This window comes from Rousettus aegyptiacus, unplaced genomic scaffold (genome assembly GCF_014176215.1).
Source record: "Rousettus aegyptiacus isolate mRouAeg1 unplaced genomic scaffold, mRouAeg1.p scaffold_m13_p_1, whole genome shotgun sequence".
NCBI lineage: Eukaryota > Metazoa > Chordata > Mammalia > Chiroptera > Pteropodidae > Rousettus > Rousettus aegyptiacus.
In genome coordinates this window covers 168,318,550-168,342,800 of record NW_023416284.1, presented here as the reverse complement: position 1 = coordinate 168,342,800, position 24,251 = coordinate 168,318,550, and the positions used below count along the sequence as shown (strand labels likewise).

Here is a 24,251-nt window from a genome sequence, read left to right as displayed (position 1 = left end):
AAATCAAAACTAAAAATCGCCGATGACACACACTGATGCAAGGGACAACACTAAGCTCCAATTAGCAGATCTTTCCTCAAAGCAAAGGACTTAGCTCTGTATCAAAAGATTGGCAAATAAATGTAAGCTTACACGAAGTTCAAAAAGTAATGGTAGGTGCTCCTGGCTCCAGCCTTGATGAAATAACAAGTATTGTATTATTCCTCTTCCAGCATAAACAGAAATATAAGTAAGACTAAATATATGAAGCAACTGTTTTCAGACATTGGAAGACTGACATAACAAAGCTCTGATCCTTGAGAGAAAAGAAATACATGAGGTGAGCGCCATATTCCTGTACGACAGCACATTCGAAGCTACTGCACAGGTAACTAGAACCCAGACAGAAAATACTGGCTTCATAGGATAGAAGATCCATAAAATTTCCCCTACCCTATTGTCATATATACTTGGTTTCAAGGTATCACCAGCATCTTTATAATATATACATAGATTTTTAGGAAAACAAAATTGTCCTATTCAATGACTACAGCCAATGATATTATAACTATTAGCACCTGTCCTATATAGCAAAACATCTGCTAAATTGGCTTAATTTAAAACTTGTATGAAACTCAGAAATGAGATCAGATTTTAAGATGTAAAGTTGAGCTTCATCTTTTCATAGTATGTACTGAAGTTTGAAGTTATACTACTTTTTACTGAATTTACTGAATTACACAGAGTGCCTCCTCAAATCATCCATCCAATAAAGATACCTTCCCGTTTTCACGAGATGACTTTGTATATCTGTGCATCATCTGGGACCTTAATATTAACAGTTGATGACTGTGGGTGCCATTACTCTGCTTCCATCAATGGCCACATTCTCATTATGCCCTTCTTAGGCAAATAGCAACCTTTATCCAGGGGCACGGTCATAGCAGGTGCTTCTCTAGAAATGAGATTGTCTTGACTGATGCTTTCAACCCACTATTTACCCACATAAACCTCTCAAGTCTGTGACCAGGGCAGAACAAATAACCTCTCAGAAACCACTCACCAGGTGCTGAGTCTCCTCTAGGTTGGAATTTTCAAGTGTTTGACTGAAATTTACTTTCTGGTTCGTGCTTTATATTTGCTGAGTTGCCAAATTTCCAAAAAGCTTTGTGGAGTTTTTCACAAATATCAAGTGTTTGTGCAAAGAGTACAAATCACTTTATAGTAAATGATAAACAGCTGTTACGATAAAAAAAAAATGAAGAGAAATAAAAACGACGACAACAAATGGAGTGAGTTTTCCTGGGCTACTCTTTTTTATCTTTCATTTTTATTAATGGTATCAAGCCAAAAATATCAATAAGTCCCCAGTAAGGGCTTAATTAAAAAAGCAAAATCCAAGATATGTAAGAAAAATATGACTGAAAGGAAAAAATGACACAATAATCATTGCATGCATTTTTATTAAACAAAGGAGCAAAGCTCTCAAGAAAAAGAGCTGCCAGGCAAAGGTTTAATAACTCAAACTTTTAAATATATATGTGAGCTAGGTGAAATTTATATCATTTGCAGATATATACTCCCACACACACAAAGAATATTCTTAACCACTGAAAACAGCTGAATAAGCATAATGAATCCATGTATAGTAAAACTGAATATTTCTTTCCTGCTGGCCAAAACGATCAGAAAATACAACAAAGAAATTCTGCTTTTAAAAAGGTATTATTTAATTCTTGATACAGCAAGTAAAATCCTGATAGTTCTGGAGGCATTAGAATTCTATTTTTTGTGCCCTAGAATTATTAACAGTATTATTTCCAATTATCTGAGGTTGTTGTTGTTTTTTTAAGTATAATTAACATACAATAAAATGCACAGATTTTAAGTGTACTGCTCAAGGAGTTTTCATAGATATACACCCCTATTTAACTACATCTCAACCAAAACATAGAATGCTTCCATCAACCCAGTGTATCTAACTGTGTTTCCCATTTAGTTGCTACCTGATTCTGATCATTACAGCTTAGTTTTGCCCATTTGAGAATTTCATATATGTTAAATCATAGAGTATGCACTCTGTCCCTCCCTTGTTCAACATGTTTTAGAGATCCCCATTCGTGTCGTTGCGTGTATCAGAGTCCTGTTTTTTGCAGAGTAGTATTCTCTTTTATGAATATATCAAAATCTGTTTGTCCATTTACATGACATGTTGATGGGCATTAGGATTTTTTCCAGTTTGGGGGCGTTATGAATAATGACATTATTTCTTATAGAAATCCTTTTGTGGACAATTTCTTTTCATTTATTTTGAATAAATAGCTAATATAGTTATTAAATCATAGTGTCAATGAATATATATATACACATATGTGTGTGTGTGTGTATAATTTTAAGAAACTACTGAACTGTTTTCCAAATTGGTTATACAATTTTTCACCTGCTCCAGCAATGTATAAAAGTTCCAACTGTTTACTGTCTTTGCCAACACTAGTATTTTTGAGTCTTTTTAATTCTAGCCAACCTATGGAGATGAAGTAGTTATTTTCAGTTTTCAGGGTGAGATCACCACTACTGAAACTGGTTTTCTTGTACAAAAATCTTGACCACTAGGATTAAGATTAGAGAATTTTATATACATATGTAACCAATCAGCATTGTATGTATACATATATATAATCAAAGATTATTATTATCAGATCCTCATATAAAACTACGAAAGTAATGAGTATGCGCTGATTTTCTATTATTATGAAATCAATGCATACTTATCATTGGCAACAAAGATACACTGAAATGGGTGCTGCCTGGGTCTTAAGAACAGAGATTGCTATCTTGATGTATTTCTTTTTATTTTTTTAAAACTCAAACCATTGTTTAAAAAACCATACTACTCGTAGTTTGATGTCCTGCTCTTTTCAGTGACATTTTAATCTTTACCCTACTTCACTAAACGTAGGGATATGTATACAATTTCATCATGAAAATATACCATAATTTATCAAATCACCTATCGCTGGATATTTAGGTTGTCTTTAATATTTAATTATTCTAACTGTTTCTGCAATGAAAATCCTTTGCGTTTTTATCCACAGGCTTCTACTAGTCAGAGTTTTAAAAAGTTTGATAGATATTACAAAATTTATTATGTTTCCAAAAACTTATTACTCTAATATGTTTTAAATTTATAGAAAGAGTATAAAATAAATCAAATCAACAGGATCCTTTCTCAACTTACTGAAGAATTTTGAATAGAGTTGTGTCATATACATCTATTGAATAAATAAGAAATAAAATTAAGTGACGTTTTTGATCAAGTGACATCCGGACTGTGCAGACAGAAAAACAGAAATCAACCCCCCAGTGCAACCGCTTCCAACCACACTCTGCCTGATTTTGCCAGAAACAATCTAAATGATCAGGCAAACAGTTTTCACCTTGTGTATTAACCGTCTCTTCCTACCTGAAGCCCACAAAGACCAAAGCCCCAGGACCGTGGAGAATGGATGTCTGACTGTAAAAGAATATCTTTGCAAAATTTTTTTTCAGAGTCGGCATTTAACTCATGTTACTGATGGATCAAGTTACTCTGATTCAAGTTAGCAGCGGCACTGATATCGAACCAACTTTTCCACTCTTATCATTAGTTTAGATGCATCGAAAAATTCCTCAATGCCCTAATATGCACAGTTCAAGTTTAAGTAAAATCCAAAGTGTTTAAATTATTTTAAATGTTTTTCAAAAGCACATTTTTATTTCAAATGATACAGGATTCACTTGCATTTTTAGCCTGAAATAGCCCATAATATAGTTTCTGATTGTATTACTGACTAGAATTACTAAAATTTTAAATACTCAGAAGAAACTTCGTTCCTACTTTTGAAAAAATAAAAAGTTCTCCTTTAATAATAGGGAAAACAAAATTACACATGTCCAATTTTATTATTAAATCTCAAATCTAATTTTTTGTTTCCATATGAAAAAAATCCATTTAGTTTGTATATTCTGCCTTAAGAGCTAAAAGACTTCTATTTTAACAAAGCCTAATGAACTGCATGTTCTGTCCAAAACAATAAGTTGTGACTTACAGCACTAAATTTTTATATCTTATATATCTCTGCTGCCCACAACTGGAAGTTTTAAATGTAAATTTGCCCCAAATCCCCAGATCAATGTTGTTTTCAAATATAATGAAGATAAAGGCTGCTATAAAATAAAGCTAAGCATACACAGTGGACAGACAATATAAAGATAAGTCTTTCCGTTGCTTCCACCAATCACTTTGAAATAAATATCCTAGTAACTTTTTCATAGAAAATTTTCAGATACAGGAATATGGAAAAAAATTCAAAGGGAAAGAAATAGAAATGGGGAACAGATTTCACTAGGCAAATCAGAATGCAAATCTGATTTAAATGAGAAATAAAAAAAAAAAAAACAAAGAAGTGATATAAGCTGCTAGGAAGTTAGAGGCACCTAAAGGAACAATTTGAAAAATATGAAAACCTTGATGCAAAAAGGTATAGTCTAAAAGTTAGATGTAAACAGACTGAATTTTTACATCATTAGTCATCTCATTTTGTGACATGATTTTATCCTAAAACAGTTTCTATAAAGAGTTTTCTTGTCTCCTTAATAACAAACGTTATTGAAGCAAATATGTTCTACCTATTTTTCAAGAAAAATTTTTAATAAATGCTTTTCGAGTTCAGACTACTCAGGAGATCTTTAGAAAGCCATAACATAATTGTTTCCTACACACACACGCACACACACACACACACACACACAAAGTTGATACTTGTCAATGCATCCCCAAAACAGAATAATCTATTTTTTAAGGGTGGAGAAGTAATAAACCTAAATGTCTTTCAAGACATTTGAAAATGAAGGGAATGAAAAAGATAGCCTAGAAGAACAAAAGTATCGAGGGGAGTTGGATGGTTTTTGTTTGCTTTGAATACGTCTGCAGGCTGAGCTGGGGAAGGTATAAAGCGAGATAGAAAAAAATTATGATACGGGTGGTAATGGGAATAACTGAAGGAAGGATTTCCCAAAGGGAAATGGGGGAAACAACTGAAAAAATTTAGAAAATAATAACTTTTTTCTATTGTCAACAAAAATAGGTATTTTTAAGTGTACATTTTAATAGTGATGAGATTAGTCTGGCACTTAAAAAAAAAAAAAAAGGTGCTTCCACAAGAAGCTCAGCCCTTGGAAAGTAAGAATAAATATATTATTCTGGTTAGTTTACTCATTCAGAGTGACCACTTTCTTCTTTTGGCACAAATAATTATTGTAAGGTTTTATGAAATTCTCTTTCTCAAATAGCCGGCCTTTCACAAAGATAAAAAGGTTGACTCACTAGTTTTTAAAATTCAACATAGTGCCTATGCTAAGTATTAATTTCTTCTCTCAAATAATTAAATATCTGTAGCTAAATCTTAATTTTGCTTAACAAAAATATATCGATTCTTTCAATTTTATGCTCATTCAATATTTAATTGAGACCCTACTACTTGGCTGGCACTTGATAGAGCATTACAAAGCTAGGGAGCCATGAAATCACATAGATTCAGGGCTCTGGACTCTATCTCTGGGCAACGAGAATCTTCAAGGGAACTTAATCCTGGTAGTGGCATGTTTCCAGCTGTGGCTTAACAGAAACACTGGATGCAGATAGATGACTAAGGAGTGTGTATAGTACACGAGGTGGAGATCAGAATTTGTGGGGGCAGCAGTTATAAAGATAAAGAATTAATTCATTTCCAATCTAGATTCAGCAACCTTTGGTCACAACTACGTATGTGCCTGAGCAAGAAAGAGAAGACCTCAAGGGCGCCTCAAGTTCTATTAATATCCTTTTTCAATATGCATATTAATGCTGCTCGCCAATGAGACAAGGCAAGCTGCCATTTCTGAGGCAAAATGGCATGAAAGAGAAATAGCAAAAACTACAGATTCGACAAACAAAACAAAATTTTGAGAATTCTGCCACTGAGTTACGAAACTATAACCCTAAGGAAGTTCTTAATGCTTCCTTCACCAAACATTTCTGACTACACATACCTGACTAGATGTTAGCTAGTGGGGACATGTCGATGTCGTCTTGTGGGCTGGGATCCCTCATCTGACCTCATCAGCATAGTCCCTTGGTCTGGCCTACATACCTAAGTTCATTCCTCACTCTCTTCTAGTAACAAGAAGCACAATAAGTCCTCACTTAACATCATCCATAGGTTTTGTGACTTTAAACGAAAGTGTATAATGAAATTCATTTTACCATAGGCTAATCGATATAAACAAGAGTTAGGGTCCTTTGGCATTGTATCAACATTATAACAAAGTGATATTGAATGGAAGGATGTTATTTAAAGACCTGTTGTATTTATCCTTCCACAAAATCATTCTCAATGAATTCACTCATTTGCCCTTGCCCCTTTTTCTGCTTAGATGGCCCTTCTCCATTTCCAGACCCATTTTCCATCTTCTTGCTTTCTGCCTTCATCAGGGCTGATACTCAACGGGTACAAACCACTCCCAAAGATGCACCAGTTTTCACAGCTAGTCACCTAATCTGATTGCAGGGACTGCTCTCCAAATGGTCAATGAGGAAGCCATACCATTTTGTAAATTTTTTTTTCATCACTGCTGCTATAAGAAGCGGTTTTAACATTACCTCCTCCATGAAAACTTTTCTGACATCTCTTCTGTTATTCCTTGATTATATTAGACTTTTGCAATTGTTTTAAGACTATGTATCACAGTGCTTCCTCTTTGACTCATGTCAGTCTCCCCATCAACCCTAAAATGCCTTCACATTAAGGACCATAATTTAGCTCTGCATAGCCAAGACTTTGAAAAGAGCCTGATGTATATGTGAAAATATCTGATACATGTACATACATACACAATGCTCAAATATTACATTGACATAGCCCTAGCTTTCAAATGTGTCTAAGAGTAACAATACTAACTCTCCATTCTCTATAACTCCTTTAAGTACTATAATGCTCTGGCAAATGTTAAACTTACTTTAATAACATTGGGGGAAGGAAAAAGACGTTGATTAAGATCACCTAACCCTTAGATCTGCTAGACTCACCCTGCTAAGGGAAATTCAAAGTCACAGGAGAGCAGCTCGGAAAGCAATTTGACTCACTCGCTAAACATGTACTGACAACCTCTTCTGTGTCAGCACAATCAGAGCCTCTTGTTTGTAAATAGATGCCACTTTAAAGATAAGAAATGGTTACATAATAAACGCCATAAGTCAATTATATCTCAATTAAAAAAGAAGAAACGGACACAAATTTAGAGAACTTTCTTCGGAAATAGTTGCAAAAAGAGGCAGACTTCTCTAATATGTGTGTGTGCGACCTAAGCAAGTAAAACGACAAGAAGTAATGAGAGGTCTAATCAAACACCAGGGAAGGTATCAGGGCTTACTGAACCGGAAGGGAGAAGTCCTAGATAGCAATGGCTTTGAGAGAAGAACCACAAACCTTACTGTTTATTGAAATATTAGTACTGCATCAGTATTGTAACAGTATTTGTGGTCATAAACATCCTACAAATTACAGATTTTCAGGTTACCTTCCATTCTAAAAAGAAATGTGATTAGCAGTCTAAGTAAAAAGCTAACATTGGGCTCTGATGAGCCGGGCAGAAGACAATCTGATTAAGAGAATTCAGGAAGAGGTGGAGGCCACATTCCACCATGCCTTAGTGCGTATACTTGGAGCTCGTTCTCTCTTAAAAAAAAAAAAAAATACCAAGGCAAAAAATCTCTAAAAGTCTAGCTTTCCCCCTTATAGTATCACTACTGAAACCACTAAAATCTCTATGACTAGAAAACTACCATCCTCTACCTTCAAATTCTGTTTAATAAAGCCAGTAATCCATCGAAACTTCCTGATATTCAATAGGGGCCAATATTAATTGTACGTAATGCCATATTTCTGTGTATGTATTTAAGGTAAAAAAAATACATAAATGAAGGAAGGAACTATGGATGTATTTAAAAGCAGTGATTAATATTTCCACCCAGAGTATTTTCTTTTTTTCAGATCTGCATTTTTACATTAACGATACTCTTCAAAGTTTTGACCAGGTAAAGAATCTTCATAATAGGTCCTTCTGTTTGGGGATTTACAAAAATTATGAGCATTAGTTCATTCTTGTAGCTGTGTCCAGACCAATAATAGTGATTAGTGTAATTTTAAAAATAAAGAGGAAAAAAAATTCTGAATTTTAAGGGGGTTGACAAAATCCATTACCTGGGCTCTAGTGCAAACACATTCCCTCTTTATCTAAACTAGTAACACCAAGCTTGCAGCAGCATATATTGGTGGGAGGCCTCTTTTTTTGACTCATAACAGTTTATTTACTGAAGAAAATTTGGTAATTTTTTAAAAAAGCATATCATTTTTAAACCACGATTTTGGGAGGAAGCTGGTTTAGGAATGACTGTGAACCAAGATATTTTCACATGTAATGCATCATAATTCAAACTGTTTTCCTGAGAAAGGAGTTCATCTAAAAGTATTAATTGGCTGTAAACATTTTTAATCATTTTAAAAAATAAAGATAATTAGTCTTAACCATAGAAATATGATGGCAACATAGTTTCTTTTGGACTCTTGCATTCTTTTAAAAATGTACTTTGTTTCCAAAAACGGTTGAAAAGGTCAATCTAAACTGGTGACAGCTACCACCCATGTGTTGGCAAATGGCTTTATTTTCTTTTCAGGTGTTTAATCATCTTAGTTCAGTAGAGGAAGAAGTATGTTTGTAATATTGTAACTTCATGCTCATTGCGAGATTAATATATTTTCTCATCTAACCTCCATAGTTCCCTCCTCTGCTATCCAATCCTGTAAAATATATTTACTCACTAAATCCAGAATAAGTTTCTCTCTCTTTAGTTCTTTTTAACTTTGTTCTTTTCCACATTCTTTACTTACTGAATATTCTGATATTGTGATCTTAATAAGAATGAAGCCAAAAACACATGTTCTACTTGCTGAAAATTAAAAAAAAAAATCTTTAAGTTATTATTTTGAAGATTGCAGATTATTTCATTCCTCCCAAAGTCTAGAGTTCCCCAGGTGTGCAAGAAAGTTGCCTATCCAACCTGTAATTCAGTACAAAATTTATCTGCTAAAATTGATAAGAAATGTATACAGAAGAAATTTTTGAGGTAAAACTTTGGGGTTCAAATAGACACAATATGGCATTCTGTACATAAAAAACACAAACTACGTAATACACTTATTTTATGATTTAACTGTAGGCTAAAGAAGGCTTCAAGATTTTATTAAAAATTTTCTTCAATCTTGAGATTCCTTCCTTGTGTCCAGATTTCTGTGATGAGGAGGAATTTGAAGGACAGCTGATTTTATTTTTTGGCAACCAATTACCAGGAAAATCATTTGATGTGGAAACATCAACTCAATCGTCCTAATTCTGCTCTTTGAGATACTTAGAATGAGTCTGTTACTTCAACTATCTAAAGATCATTATCTATTCCTACTTACCTCGCTACTTCAAAGTAAATATGCCATTTCTCTCATTGTTTATTAAAGTTATCAGGATTTTTACCCTTAAGAAAAAAAACTGTCACACAAAGGCAACAGTGTTGTGGCTGACACAAAGGACGTGAGTCCACAGCTGCAGCCTACCCCGCAGAGGCTTCACATAACACAGAGGAGACAGAGATGCTTGGAAACATTCCTCAGATTGCTTGAGACCCGTCACCATGCCGACCCACCTGTCTGGATATGTTGTTACGAACTCTCTCTACAGCATGACAACCGTGCTGGCGACCAGTGTGATCTGACCAGTGAAGAGTAGGACTCTGCCCACACCCTCTCTTCCCAATACCATCAATGGGTATCAGTTTTATCTGTGGCCTCATCACACTGCTTAGGCACTTGAAATTCTCTGTGATGACAAGTTAAGTCATCCCTATTCCGTATCTATGTAATTGAGTTTATGGCTCCAGTGTCAGATTTCACCTGTACCTACATCGAATTCAGATCATCTCAAATGTGTATGAAGGAAATTATCAGGAAAGATGCCTCAAAGAAACTTATGTAAACAACTTTCTAGGATTTGTTGACTCAATTACATTGGCTCATCTAATCTGAAGCACAGAATGGGAAAACAGCCCTTCAGCTGAAAGCTTCAGACAAATATTTGGAGCACGTTGACCTTGACTGAAAAAAAAAATTATCACTACATATTAAAATTTTCTGTTAGTCAGTCAGTACCCTGGCTCTTTTTCACACTTGATAAGGATAGTCTGCATAATGGGAGCCTTGTTTTTGACTCTTCACATACATTTATTTAGTAATTTTAAGGACATATTAATACTAAAATGGCTAAAAAATAACCTGACAGATTGATAAAAGCACAATTTTTCTATTTATTTGAAAGTCTTTTGGTCAAATATAAAAATATATATAAAATGGTATGGTTAACACTTAAATACAGGTTGCAATGTAATTGTTATTACAGAATAACTGCTCATTCTATAATCATAAGAAAAATGAACACAAGCAAAAAACAGCACAAGATTCCTTTTGCCGAATCATTTGCCTTCCAGAACTGTGCTGTGCTCTGGGCTAGAAAGTACACAATTCAAGCCAGATTGTACTTTCAGAAACATTTCCCTCTTAGCTGATGTATCATAGATATCAGAATAACACTGAGCTTTGAAATAATCTGCTGATATCATCGGTTTTCAGGAGAGAAGGGAGGCTCCTCCCCTCAGTGCTCATGACTAAAGCTATCTGTGTGGAAACAGGCTCCTGGTTGCTTAGGAATTCATTGGCTCTTGGTTCTTTGTTTCCTACTCTACTTGAAGCCATAACCTTCTGTCTGCTTGAGATATCATCATTCGTCTTTAGAGTCATGGAGTGTCACGCTACATAAAAAGAGATTATTATTTGAAACACCTTTTAGACATTCTTATCAAGTGAAGAAAGAGCCAGAGTTAATGGTTAAGTGACTAACAGAAAACTACAATATACATACTTTGTCTACTTTTTTAATGTGGCTTTTTTTTAAAAACTAAAGAATTTTATCATAATTTTTTTCCCCGAAGTACTAAAGTGATACATGCTAATTGTAAGGCGGCAAATAATTCAGAGTTGCCTTTCTCTTTATTCCAACCCTGAGATAACCTTTCCTATGCCCCTGAGATTTTACGTTCTTGAGATAGCCTATTTTGACGCCTGGTGTGTATCACTCCATGTTTATTAATATGTTTATAGGGTCTTATTTAAATGCATACAAACAACACATCCCAGTTTTGTAAGACAAACTATTACAAATCTGGGATAATCGTATAATGTCCTGCAACTTGCTTTTTAATTTAACAACATCATGGACATCTTTCCAGGCCAATATACAGAATTTGACCACATTGCTTTGAATGACTGCACAGTATGTCACATAGTTAATGTAAAAAAAATTATGTAACCATTTGCTTGTTAATGAACAATTAGTTTTTACCGACTGCTTGCTATTACAATATTAAAGATAACATACTGGTACATATTTCTCTATGTATTTATTGTTGTTGTTGTTGTTTTTAATTTCAAAGGATAGATGCCTACATGTAGGAATGATGTCAAAGAAAATGCACGTTCTTAATTTTGAAAAAATTTTGCCCAATTACTTTCCCAAAAGCCAGAACCATCAGTGTTAGTGTGTGTGTGCCTTTCCCCACCTCCATGATAACACTAGATGTTATCGAACTTTCTAAATACTGTCAAGTTAGTGGTTAGAAAACAATCAGGTTTTGTAATTTGCACTTCTGTGGGACCAGTTTAAATGATCGACTGTTCTTTCACTGCAGTTCTTTTTAAAAGTTATATTCATCATTTGTCAAGAGAAGTTTCTTTTGCTACATTACTTTTTAAAATCCCAAAAGACACAAACTCTGTATAATTTTTGCTTTGTAAATGCCCTCTGAACCTACAAATGTTAACTTACCCATCTACTAAGAGATTTAATGTTGCAATTCTGTTATATGAATTAAACTATGGCTATTACTCAAATTAAAGAATGATTCTAATTTTTAATCATCTGAACTAAAAAGGCTGATCTATCTAGAAAACAGTGAGAGCATGAAAGACCAGCAGGATAGTCAGATGGACTGTAATGATTGAGAACGAAGTAGATTTGGGTTTAAGAAGGTAGAAATAAAGAATCTTGTTTGCACATGTGAAGTTTGATGCCTATTTTAAAGTACAAATGAGAATAAGCAATCCAAAAGGTGTCTCCGGGGTCAAGAAAGGGGCCAGGGCTGAGACATGGATTTAAGACACATTGGCATCAAGATACCATTTAAAGCGTTTAAACTCAATAAGATCTCCAGGGGTCACCTGGAGCAGTGAAAAAAGTCAGAGTGCATACATAGAGATATAACATCACACTTAAGCGCTAAATGGCCTTGAAAATACAGTGAGTGGTATTTCTTAAAGAGAGAACTTTAAAAATTATATGTCTCTAAAGTTTTAATACATATTATTTTAAGGAACCCTACATTGTTACTTACAAGGAAAAAATTATATTAAAATGCCAATAATAGCCCCCTGAAGTATTTTTGTGAGTTCATATATTCATGTGTAAAGTGCTGGCATTTTAAGTGAATCATGTTTACAGATATATAGATACAAAAACTTCTGGCTTTATTAGTAAGCATAGTAGCCATGCCACAAAGCCTTACCTGATGCACACAAAGTGTTGGGGAATGAAAGAAATTCTTAAGAAAGGTTTCTACTATGAAACAATAACTTAAAAACAAACGTAAGTACTCCCATTCCTATGACCTTGAGAATGACTGCCTCCTTAAATTTTGTATCCTTTGTCCCTTCTCTTGCCTCTCTCTAGTCCTAGCACAGATGACTCCTTCCAATCAGCCTAAAAACACATCTTTCACTTCATTTATTCAAATGATTAAAATATGAAATGCACATATATCAACTAAAAAGTCCCAATTTAAGATCTGAAGGAGACTTGAAAGTTTACAAATGCCATGGCCTAACAAAAACGAAAGTTCACAGACCTCAACTAGTTTTAACCTCATAATTTATTTCACTTCATGTAATTGGTTCTTGGAGGATCACTTTTGAAAGTTAAGAAATATTTCAATCAAATCATAAAATCTAATGTATGTGAACTTTTCAGATCTCTTTACAAGTTTGTTTCCACTTTCTGGAAATGAAAGTAACAGAATGACTTTATAATAAAATTGAAACAAATACATAAAACAAGTCAGTCAAAGATCAGTTTTGTTTTGAAACTATTAAACAGCGCCAGGGATTTTCCAAGTAAGGAGCTGAAACACTTAAAATACTAGATGGCTTGGAAAAAAGTATTTATATATTAAATACAAGTTGAATTCCCTGACCCATAAATAAGCAATTTTAGCAGATTATCTATTTCTATGATTCAATAAGTGTATTATTTATAATAATATACAGACATGTTATAAATGTGGAATGTATAACATCTTGGTTAAATTTCAAGTAATAAATACATAAGACTTTATGAGTAATGATTTTATTATAAAGGAAAATATAATAAACTGAATAAATGAAGCAGAAAAAAATAAGTAAAATAAAATAGATGAAAGAGAAGTACAGTTTGCTCAGTAATAAGATCAGATAACAAATATTTACTTTTAAACTCATTCACATTCCTCAGGTTCTGATTGGCTTATTCATATAATTAGCTGTTTATAAAAATTTTAGCTTGCAACAACAGCTAAAAGGATCTTGTTTTAAAGTTCAGAAAAAATGTTAATTAAGAAAATTAGATATTTAATTCCAAAAATACTGCAATTAAAATTAACTTTTACATATCATTTTAAGTCAACTAAATAAAATTGATGGTCTAAAAACTTAATATCAAATTCCTGTCTCACACATTCTAATAAAATCAGGATAAATAAAAATAGCAAAGTTTATACTTCACCTTCTATAAATAACTATATTGAAACTTGAAGAGAGAAAATTAAGTACTGTATATTTATTCAATAGCAGAAGCAAAAGCTAGTGCATTTTTAAATGTCAGATATGTAGCTATCTCACCACTCAACATGGGCTAAATAAATAAAGCTAAAAAATGCAGCAAAGATTAAAGAAATATACTTATTAGAAAATAAAACAATGATCAAAGTAACGATATTCTCACAAAAGTCAGAAAGGCATGAGATGCCATGGACAGAAAAAGCCTGTAAGGGTAGATACGGAAAAGAATGGCAACAACTAAGGTTACTTAAACAAATAGCACACTTATGCTGAAGGCAATTTAATCATTATTAAATTCGGGGTTTGAAAAAGAAAAAGTCTTACTTACCTAAGTGAGGGACACAGACAGTATATAAAGCATATAAGAACAAAAGAGAACTTGGCTTCCACTTCCAATGACAGCTCCACATTCGACCTGAGTGAAACATCCTGCAGTGGAAGAAAGCAACAATCAGGACACTTAGAATTCAATAAAGCATTAGGACAATAATAGTAAATGTATAGGTTTCCAGCAGGAACCAGAAAATAGAAACCGTTTTCAGTCTTGCTTCCAAATAAAGATGATGAATTCATCACCTTCTTAGGCCAATTAGGCAGAGAAGAAAAATCTATTTATTTTACTTGCCACCTGGTGGCACCTTCTTTGCCAGAGACTATATAATAGGTTATCTCTGCATGAAGATGGGGAAATAGTCATATAGTTCAAGAAAAAAAAAAAATAAAGCGATTTCAGCTTTGGCCTTCAGTGTCATCAGTCACATAACCATCTGGGTAGCAAGAGGATGATTATATATCTACATCACCTAAAATTTCCCAGAAATTAGGACTTTAAGGCAATATTTTCATTTTTTAGTATCTGCTGCTTCCAAATGGAGATAACGAAAATTAAATTACCTAAGCAATCTTTCCCCTAAAGTGAAGCACCGAAACACTAATATCCAAAAAGATTAAGTACTTTATGTGTCTATCAACATTTTTAAACACCAAGTATTACAAACATTCATAAATGACATTAGAATGAGGGGTGGTGCTTTGAAAATTCTCAAATAATGCTCTGTACAGCGGTCTCATCTTTAAACTCAAAATGATGACTTAATGATGATTTCGACAGGAATAGCCACATTATCTTGGCTCAAAACAATGGTTTGATACTTTTTGTTGACTCAGTCCCAACAAAAGAGGCAAGCCAATGAAGGTGGCAGCAAGTGTAAAAGTCAGTCACCAAAAGGCACCCTAAATGGACCAGTGAGAAAGAGAGTCGTGAGGCAGGAAGACAAATAAACAGCTGTAAGAGGTCTCCAGATCTCAAATACCCAAAGGGAGTTAGTTGGTTACATTGGTTACAAGTGGTAATTGAGAGTTGTTTTATTTCTAAAAAGAGAGGCAATTATAGGAGACTTTAGGGTCATGGTACAGTTGACCCTTGAACAACCCAGAGGTTAGAGGCACTGATCCCTGTGCAGTAGAAAAACCGTGCATAACTTAGGACTCCCAAAAAACCTAACTTCAGGACTCCCGAGAATGCCAAAATCCACAGATGCTCAAGCCCCTTATAGAAACTGGTGTAGGACAATGCATAGTCCACCCTCTACATCCGCACATTCCCAAACACAGACAGAAATACTGGCTTCCATCTGAGGTTGGCTGAATTCTCAGAAGAAAAACTCAGGATACTAAGAGCCGACAGTATGTTTATTGAAAAATATCTGCCTATAAGTGGAGCTGAGCAGTTCAATAAGCTCTAGACTCAGACAGACCTGGGTTTGCTACTTATAAACTACACAACCCTTGCAAAATTACTTGACCACCTGTGCCTCCTATTCTTCACCTGTATATATTAGAAACAGCAATGGAATCTTGTCTACAGAGTTGTTGGATGATTAAATCAGACGATATCTTCTGCGAACAATGCCCAACACTCAGTAAGCACTCAATAAATGTCAGCTATTATTATTACCACCATCCTAGGCATTCTAATAGAAGTGTGGTCATTCTGTCAACAGTGAAATCAAAAGAAAAGACTTAAACAAGAATGAACAATAGGATTAATGCCAACACTGATCAACTGACTCTGTGGCCTCTGAGAACAGAAATAAAATCGATCATTCATTCAGCCATGAATATGGAATTTCAAGTAGTGTCTGATATTAAAGCCACATTGTCACATTCACCAAACTAGAAATTCCAGCATCATTCAGCGCCTAATGGAAATTCTAACTTAGGGAAATGCTAGGTTCTGAAGAGTAGTTTTGGGTTTTGCTTTTTGTATAAAAGATATGTTTTCAAATACCTTCATCCAAAATATTTGAAATTGAGAGCAGTGTTAGTGCTTATGAGAAGCAATATGTTTTAGTAAATCATCATAGTAACAATGGATGTGAACTCTGGAATAGCGCACAGTTGCATGCTGGGGCCTCTGTTTACTGTGTGGTTTGTGGGCGAGGGGCCAAGTACTTAAATTTGAGCCTATTTCCTCTTCTGTAAATAAAGCAATATTCACCAAAAAGTACTACAGATAAGACTGCATGGCACTTAGTTAGAACTTTAAAAAGGATAAATGATAAACTGTCACATGAAAAGTTCACTCATTTGGAAGAATAGGTCCATTTTTCTTTGATTCTGGATAAATGAGGTGTTTCCCATTCATGCTGAACATGAATGAGTATGACTTTAAGACAAAAGCACAGTTATATATCCAAAGAAGTTTAGAGTTAGGAGGACCAAAGACGAAGTCTAACCTCACTTCACAGAGAAAAACGATGCCCAGAGAAATAAAGGGGTGCACCAATCAAACCTGGCTGCCAGCCTTACAGATGTTAATGGAAAGGAGTATCAGCTCAAGAGAATGCTAGCGTTTTAATTTTTGTGCCATGTGACAATTCTCCTTTATCAATATGCGAATAATAGCTGCCCCTTAAGTTCACATGCTCTCTAAACAAGATTCAGAGAATTATGTTCTTTAGCTCGGCAATACTCAATACTGTTTATTTCACGTGCTCACACAACTTTTTTTTCTATAAAAGGTTTCACACTTGAGATTCCACATGTAAACCTGAAGCTGTTTTACAAATCTGCCTGCAGACAACAGAGGGCTTGATGCATTCCAGTTCTCAAGATGCCATAATTTTGCACAGAAAAGGAACCTAGGACGGGGCAAGCACTTAGAACCAAACATAAACCATATGACATGCCAACTTTCATCCACTTTACTGTTTACTGAAGAATAGAAACAAGTAAATTAAGAATAGAACAGAGGAAGGAAAGCACTGTGTGTCTTCTCAGGGGATCACTTAGCAAAGACACATCTCTGAGATTTAAACAACATTCTCACAAGAATGGAAAAATCCTGAACAGGGTTACTAGGGTTCTAAATAGGAACTACAAAAAACATAGTACAATCTTGTGTCACTTGGGTTGTGGACTCAAAGTTCCATTGAAGAGAGGAAGAATATTTTTAAGAGAGTCACAGACTTTATGATCTGAAAATAATCTCAAAATTACACGCTAAAACCTATCATCTCACAGTCGAAAGAACTGTGATGCTAAATCACTCTCACAACAACACATAGTCAGTGGCGACTGTGCCAAAAGACCCCAGAGTCACCTGGCTTCCAATTCGCCTGTCCTTTTTGAGAACCAAGCTATCTCTATTGCAAACTCGCTCTCATTTTCAATCTGTATGGGCTACAAAATACAATATGCTTGAGTCCTGTCTCAGGAAGCTTGAGAATTTAACCCTTTTATAAGAATCATTTTAAACGTGGCTATAATGCTTTGTGGATGTGATTTAATCTGAATACATCACTGAAATAATCTAAAAAACCTGTCATTTTCCATCTCTTTGCTCCTACCGGTTCCCCTAAACATCATTGTTGAAAGAGAAATTAGTAAGGAAATTTTGAAATTAGTGGAGAAATTAATATGGTACTAGTTCCATTGATACCAGCAGTAATTAAAATTAACTTAATTCTCCATATCCCAACTTTATTTCTATGGCAAATCTTTTCACAAAAGGGTGTGAGGAGTTGCAAAGAGAATATCCTCACTCTTCTAGAGTGAAAACAACGGTAATTTGGTTTATTCAAGTCTGCTTATAATTATATTTCTTCTTCTGATTAAGATCATGTTCCTGATCCTAAGCAACACATTCTATTACTCCAGTTATGTGATTTAAGTTCCATTCACTCTGGCTTCAAAAAAGGCAGAAAGATTGATTCTGCAAATCTGCACTGACTTTGACCCTTACTTGAGTTGTAACATGTGTAACTGGCTTGTACTGTAAGGTGATTTAAAAGGTCAACTTGAGAAATACACACACACACACACACACACACACACACAAGTACATGTAAAACTGGAGAAATCTGAAAAAAGAGAGGTAATATATTGTATCAGTATCTTGGTTTTGATATTACACTACAGTTCTACAAAAGGTTACCACTGGGAGAAGCTGGGTAAACCACTATCTACCTAAATTATTTTTATAACTGCCTGTGAACTTATAAATATCTCAATAAAATTTTCAATTAAAAAAATAAAACTTAGAGCCCCGATGTACCTTAACTTTCAGATGTTTCAGAAAAAAAAAAATTGTGTGTGTATATGTGCACACTTGCACACAGAGTGGTAGGTGGAGGAAAGAGAGAAAAAAATGATAAAATAAATGGTGTAAATATTTACATAAGTGATTCTGTGTAAGAGCATACAGGTATTCTTTGTACCACTCTTGCAACTTTTCTGTAGGTTTAAAATTATTTCTAAATAAAGATAAGTGCACACATATACATTTACATGGAAGTGTATCAATATTTATCTTATGACACTCTTGTCACTATTGAACATCACTGCTTTATTCATTGACAGTTTGGTAAAAGTAGTGTCTCACTTGGATTTCCTTTATTTGGATTGGCATGTTCAAGTTATTTGCACAGTTTTCTATTACAATATAAATGTTTTTCTTGCTAATTTGTGATTTTTTTTTTTACCAATTCTATTCTAAATATGTTAAGCCTCTGTCATATTTGCTAGAAGTGTTTTAAATACAGTAATCTTGAAGTAACCTTGATTTCCTTGAGGGAACATAAATAATTCCATCCTGAGTAATACTTATAAAAAGAAAGTAAGATGATACTCAGGTAGCCACACTCAAGTTTTATTGGCATTTTCATTTACAGTTGAAATGTCCTTTAAATGTTATCGGCTCCATCACTAAGTATGCATCCAATGTAGATAATGAAAGGTCATTCAGCTAGAAATGAAAATGGAAAGATACGGTTTTTGCCCAAGCATGCCACACACATTGAACAGTCTTTTTCTATTTAGTCTAAAGTCTAAATAGTCTTTAGAAACTTTGACTATCCCATCTGAGATATAAACTCTAGAACAAATGGGCAGTTAGAAAAAATGGTCAGGTTTAAGGAAGCAGTTGTCAGTTTACTTTTAATATATAAACTGACTCTTTAAATCATTATTTCCAGAAATCAGAGTGATGTGTCCAGTTAGGCAGTACAACTACAAGCTTCTAATATTTCCCATAAGCCAAGGGACAATGGCCTCATTCACCATTCATATCGGAAAAACACAATGTCATGTAATTTATATAAGCCATAAATGGAACAGTAGTTTCATGCAGCTTGAGACCAATTAATGCAAGTCTTGTTAAATCTACAAAATTTCTCAGGGTATGAAAAATATGCAGTCACTACAACTCCAGAATATATTTACAAAAGTTTGTAATTTCAGAATTTGAGGGTCACAACATATACTCTTTCTCCACAAGGAGTAAGGAGAAACTACGCTTAAATAGCTTATATACTTGAACCTTTTAAAATTAAAATTTAAAAGATAATATAGTTTATGTTCACCATTTTAACATTTTTCAAGAAGACAGCAGAAATATTTACCTTGGAAAGGTTGGTGTTATTTCCATATATTCTAACATACTAATATCTAAAGAGAATCAGTTTATTTTAAACCATTCCATATGAATTATAAACAATAAAATGGAAAAAAAAAGTTATAATCTGCCAAGAAATGGAAAACACTTTCAGCCAAAATAAAGCAATAAAGAAACTCAAATCAGGATACTAAACTCTATATTTTATGTGATTAAATATTCATGTTTTCACTCTATGATATAAGATTTTTTAATCATGTGGAAATTCAAATGGACTATATAACAATTTCATAATCAGGTCATTATTCCATACCTGTTGATCATTTTCACATCTTTTATTTTAAAGGAAATAAAATAGGAAAGTTGAAAGTAAGCTAGACAAATACCTGCTGTTAAAAACCCTACTATATTTTCATGAAAATACTGAAGTTTAAAACAAACTTACATTCATTCAAAATGTGTTGCCTTCATATAAGAACAACTCTTACATGAGACTGTCGGCTATATCCCAAATTAAACGATTTCAGGCTATACCTTGATGATTCCACTGGGATAAATGAAACTTTAAAACTCACAGGTGTGGAATTACTCTGATGGAGTCTTAATAAAAATAAGTGGTTCTTTTCTAATTACTCTGCTCACTACCAGGAAGAGATCTACAGAGTGCTAGGCTTGGGGCACTATTCTTTTTCTCATTTTAAAAATGTATGCTGGGGAGGCTGGGAGATGAAGGTCCAAGGCAGGGAAAGACCTGGTCTGAGGGGTATGTCTTTTCCAGGGTATTAAGGTACAAGAGGAGATTTAAGTGGGAATAAATAACGATCCATTAGTTGAGAGAGGGAGGGCGATTATCAATTTCTAGAAGCTCTTGTTTATTCGTTAGTGGAAGGCAGTAAAATGTTTATCAGGGTGTCTGCTAAAGATTAAACAAAACACCAGAGGTAAAATTACATATTAGAAGAACTTTCGAGTTGGCCACAAAAATAAGCTTGGTCCTTTTGAGAACAATCTTCCCTTTTTCTATCCTGGAAGGACAGTCGGTGCTCAGTGGCCCTTTCATGGGGTCGCTCTGAGGCACCTCACCAACTCAGATGACAAATCTATCGATACGAAACCTATTAGGTTTCTCTAACCTTTTCTTCGCCCTATAACCATCATTTCTAATTCTATACAAGCCCTCCTCACAGACCCAATCACATAAACGACATATTCCTTAACTACTTTGTAATCTGCAAAGTACAACCAAGAACCTTTTCTGCGAGTTTTTTTTTTTAAACCATTCTAATAACCCAAAGATCCAAGAATAACTTCTACAGTCAAAGGTGACAATCTGTAAAGTCAACATTCTTTCAGCGTGCCAGTACCTTCCAAGCCCCCAGGTGTCGATCCAGGAGAGCGCCTTCTTGGCAGGGCAAGGCCCTGGATGGAGGAGCCTTGCCTGTTATTCCTTATTTAATTTGAATTGAAAACACGCTTTCCCATTCTTGAAGCCCTGCCCTTTTTATTATGGTTTACACCGCCCAAATGTGAGGTTTACCTCTCCCTGAATCCAAAAAAAAAAAAAAAAAAAAGGCAGCCACACACATACACACACACACACATGTCACAGCACTGTCTGGCAATACCAGCTCGCTCCTCAGTGCCTGGGAGGCAAACTGAAGACAAACCGGTTTATTTTGTCAATACGGTCGAAGTCTTTACAGAATCATTTAGTTGAGGGGGTGGGGGGTGGAGGGATGCAGGTAAAGGTGTGAAGGCGATCTGAGCGCAAAGGTGAAACTTACATGTTGGCATTACTACGCTGAGGTTCCCAGGGGCCACACGGTCATCGTCCGCGGTCTCTGCCCAGCGCTGCTGCTCAGAGGTCCCCACGCGAGAAGCCCCGGCGCCGGGGCCCAGAGCGGCGGCCGAACCCTCGCTCACGCTCCTGCGGGAGAGCTCATCGGGGCTCCCCGCGCGCGCGTAGGGCGGCGCAAGGTGGAGGGCCGGCCCTGCGGGGTTCAAGAGCGGATCGCGGGGACGAGGGGGCGGGCGGGGCGGCAGGTTCCTCCTTACACGAAAGTTGAAGGAAAGTTGAGACGAGAAGGTGGAGGCAGTTGGTTGTCGGTGCGCTGGGCTGGGCTGGGCTGGGCGAGCGGCTGCAGAAGTCCCCCTTGGCAGGTCCTCGCCCCCGCCGGCGTGAGGCGGCACGTGGTCACCCCTTTGTGGATTTCGTTCCTCCCCCCCGCCCCCCGCCCCGCGGGCTCGGGCAGCTCCGGGGGCCGGTCCACTACGCCCGCGCTTCCGGCGCCGAGGCTTGGCGGGCACTGGGGCTCAGGTGCGGCTGAGCCCGCGGCGCGCGGCGCCCGGCTGGGCCCCCACGGCCCCGGGGTGGCCCCAGGTTCGGGGCTCGGCGGCGGGGCAGTCTCGCGGGCGCAGCCGCCCCACCCAGGGTCGCCAGAAAACGGAGAAGTCTCGCTGCGGGACAGCACAGGCGCTCCCCGGACGGGCAGGGAGGAGAGCGGCGCGGGGCCGGGTGGGGGTGGGAGAGTGGCTCCAAGCCCGGCTCAGCTCCCAGGCGCCGGAGCGGACGAGGTGTTCGCCCGAAATCCGGGAACCCCGAGCCCAGGAAGCCGTCCGCTCGAGAAACGAGAAGTTCGGGCTGCAGGCGGGGATGTGCGCGTCTGCTCTCTGCCCGCCGGGGTGCCGCGCTCACCCGAGTCCGCGCGCGGGACCCCTCCACCAAGCTCCAGGCCGCCGCCTTGCTTTCCTTCTACTTTTCTGTTTTGTTTTTTTTTTCCTTCGCTTCCCTTTTCTGTGTCTTCTTTTTTTCTCTTACCTTTTTTCTTCCCCGCCCCGCTCCTCTCCCTCCTCCCCCCTTTCTCTCTCTCCGTACCCCTCCCTCACCACTTGCTCGTTTTCTTTCTAATCCTCAGCGTGGAGGACGAGTCTGTCTGTCTCCAGAGCACGCTCAGCCACCGCAGTACCATCGCATCTCTTGGTCTTTGCGGGGATAGAGTCGTTGAATCCCCCAACGCGCCCTTCTCCAACCAAGAATGAAGACCAGCCAGAAGAGGTGGCCGAGCAGGCGCCAGGTGTAGTTTACCAATGCCCACCACCGCGCCCATCACAAATGTGCACCCACTACCTTCTCCTGATTGACATCTATATTCGTACAAATATAGGTTCGTCCTCTTGGCTTAGAATTTTGTCTTCTGTTTAAAGGCACCTAAATCCCCCAGGGAGTGGTAACACCTGAAAGCCTTTCCATTGCCCTTGGCTTGAGTCGTTCAAATCCCTTCTGGAAAGAACCATTTTTGGTTGGAGGTGCTGTGATGTGACCTGGAAACAGCCTTAGGGGTGTGAGTGGGTGCCGAAGGCTTCAGGGAAAGCCCAGTTGGGCAGGACTAGTGACAAACTGCCTGCCCCACAATTGTCTTGGGACCCTCCTGCCTGGCGCCTCTCTGCTGCTTCACCGAGACTCAAAATAGGGCAGATGAGGTCCCTTCTCCTTGTGTGCTGTCAAAGTTAACCCACAAATGTGAGAGAGCACACTTCACACGCCAAAACTGTATACACATCCAGAGCCAGAGCAGCCCAGTCGGAACTGTGGGCACACGCACGTGCTTACACGCACAGGCCACACACAGAAGAGCCAAAAAAGTTGTGTGACATTGATAGGCTAGTGCTAGGGCACTGTCCATGTAGGAAAGAGGTAGAGAAGAACCTGAGCACAGACAGCTACAGGCAGGAAGGAAGCTGGAACACCGCCACCACACCCAGGGTGTGTGCTTCTCGGGACTTTTATCGGTATTTATTTTGATGAATAAACAGTATGATTAATAGAGACATTGAATTGTAGCACTTAAGGGAAACTGAAGTTGCTCTGTTCAGCCCTCTCCTATTACAGATAGGGAAATGAGACTCAAATAATAATATGAGATCTGCATGAACTTTCTCGAAGTGACCAAGAGCTAGGCCCCAGGTCTTGACATTCAAAATAGTCTCTATTACACCAGGCTAGCTCCAGAAAATTTAAGTTCCACTCACGGAATTTATTTTTAAAGCGAACACATTATTTCACAGATCTCAAGTTCAAGAATATGGGTGCAGCTTAGTGCAGTGTCTCTCACAAGACTGCCGTGAAGGTGTTGGCTAATGCGGTGGTCTTATCTGAAGACTTGACTGGGGAATGATCCACTTCCAATTTCATACATGTAGGTGTTCCACATAGAGAATTTTAAAGTTAGAAGAAACCAGGAAGCATAAGGGAATCCAAAGAAATATAAATAACTGGTTCTCCAAAAAAATAGAACCAACAGGGTGTGTATATGGATATAGAGAGAAAGCTT

General features: G+C 36.8%; 1 protein-coding gene across 5 annotated transcripts in view; it reads right to left on the bottom strand.

Moving 5' to 3' along the window:
* The window catches only part of ADGRG6 (adhesion G protein-coupled receptor G6), a 128,593-nt gene extending 106,487 nt beyond the window's left edge, over positions 1-22,106 (bottom strand). For 4 of the 5 annotated variants that reach the window (XM_016132693.2, XM_016132695.2, XM_016132696.2 and 1 more), the window contains exons 1-2: positions 21,705-22,106; positions 14,353-14,453 (exon numbers count right to left, since the gene is read on the bottom strand). In XM_016132693.2, coding sequence (XP_015988179.2) covers positions 14,353-14,453; positions 21,705-21,706 — 103 coding nt within the window. In that variant the 5' untranslated portion in view covers positions 21,707-22,106. Of the gene's footprint in view, positions 1-14,352; positions 14,454-21,284; positions 21,394-21,704 lie in introns of those variants that run through there. The other variant, XM_016132694.2, reaches the window with a different exon arrangement.
* Between the last annotated feature and the right edge of the window lie 2,145 nt (positions 22,107-24,251).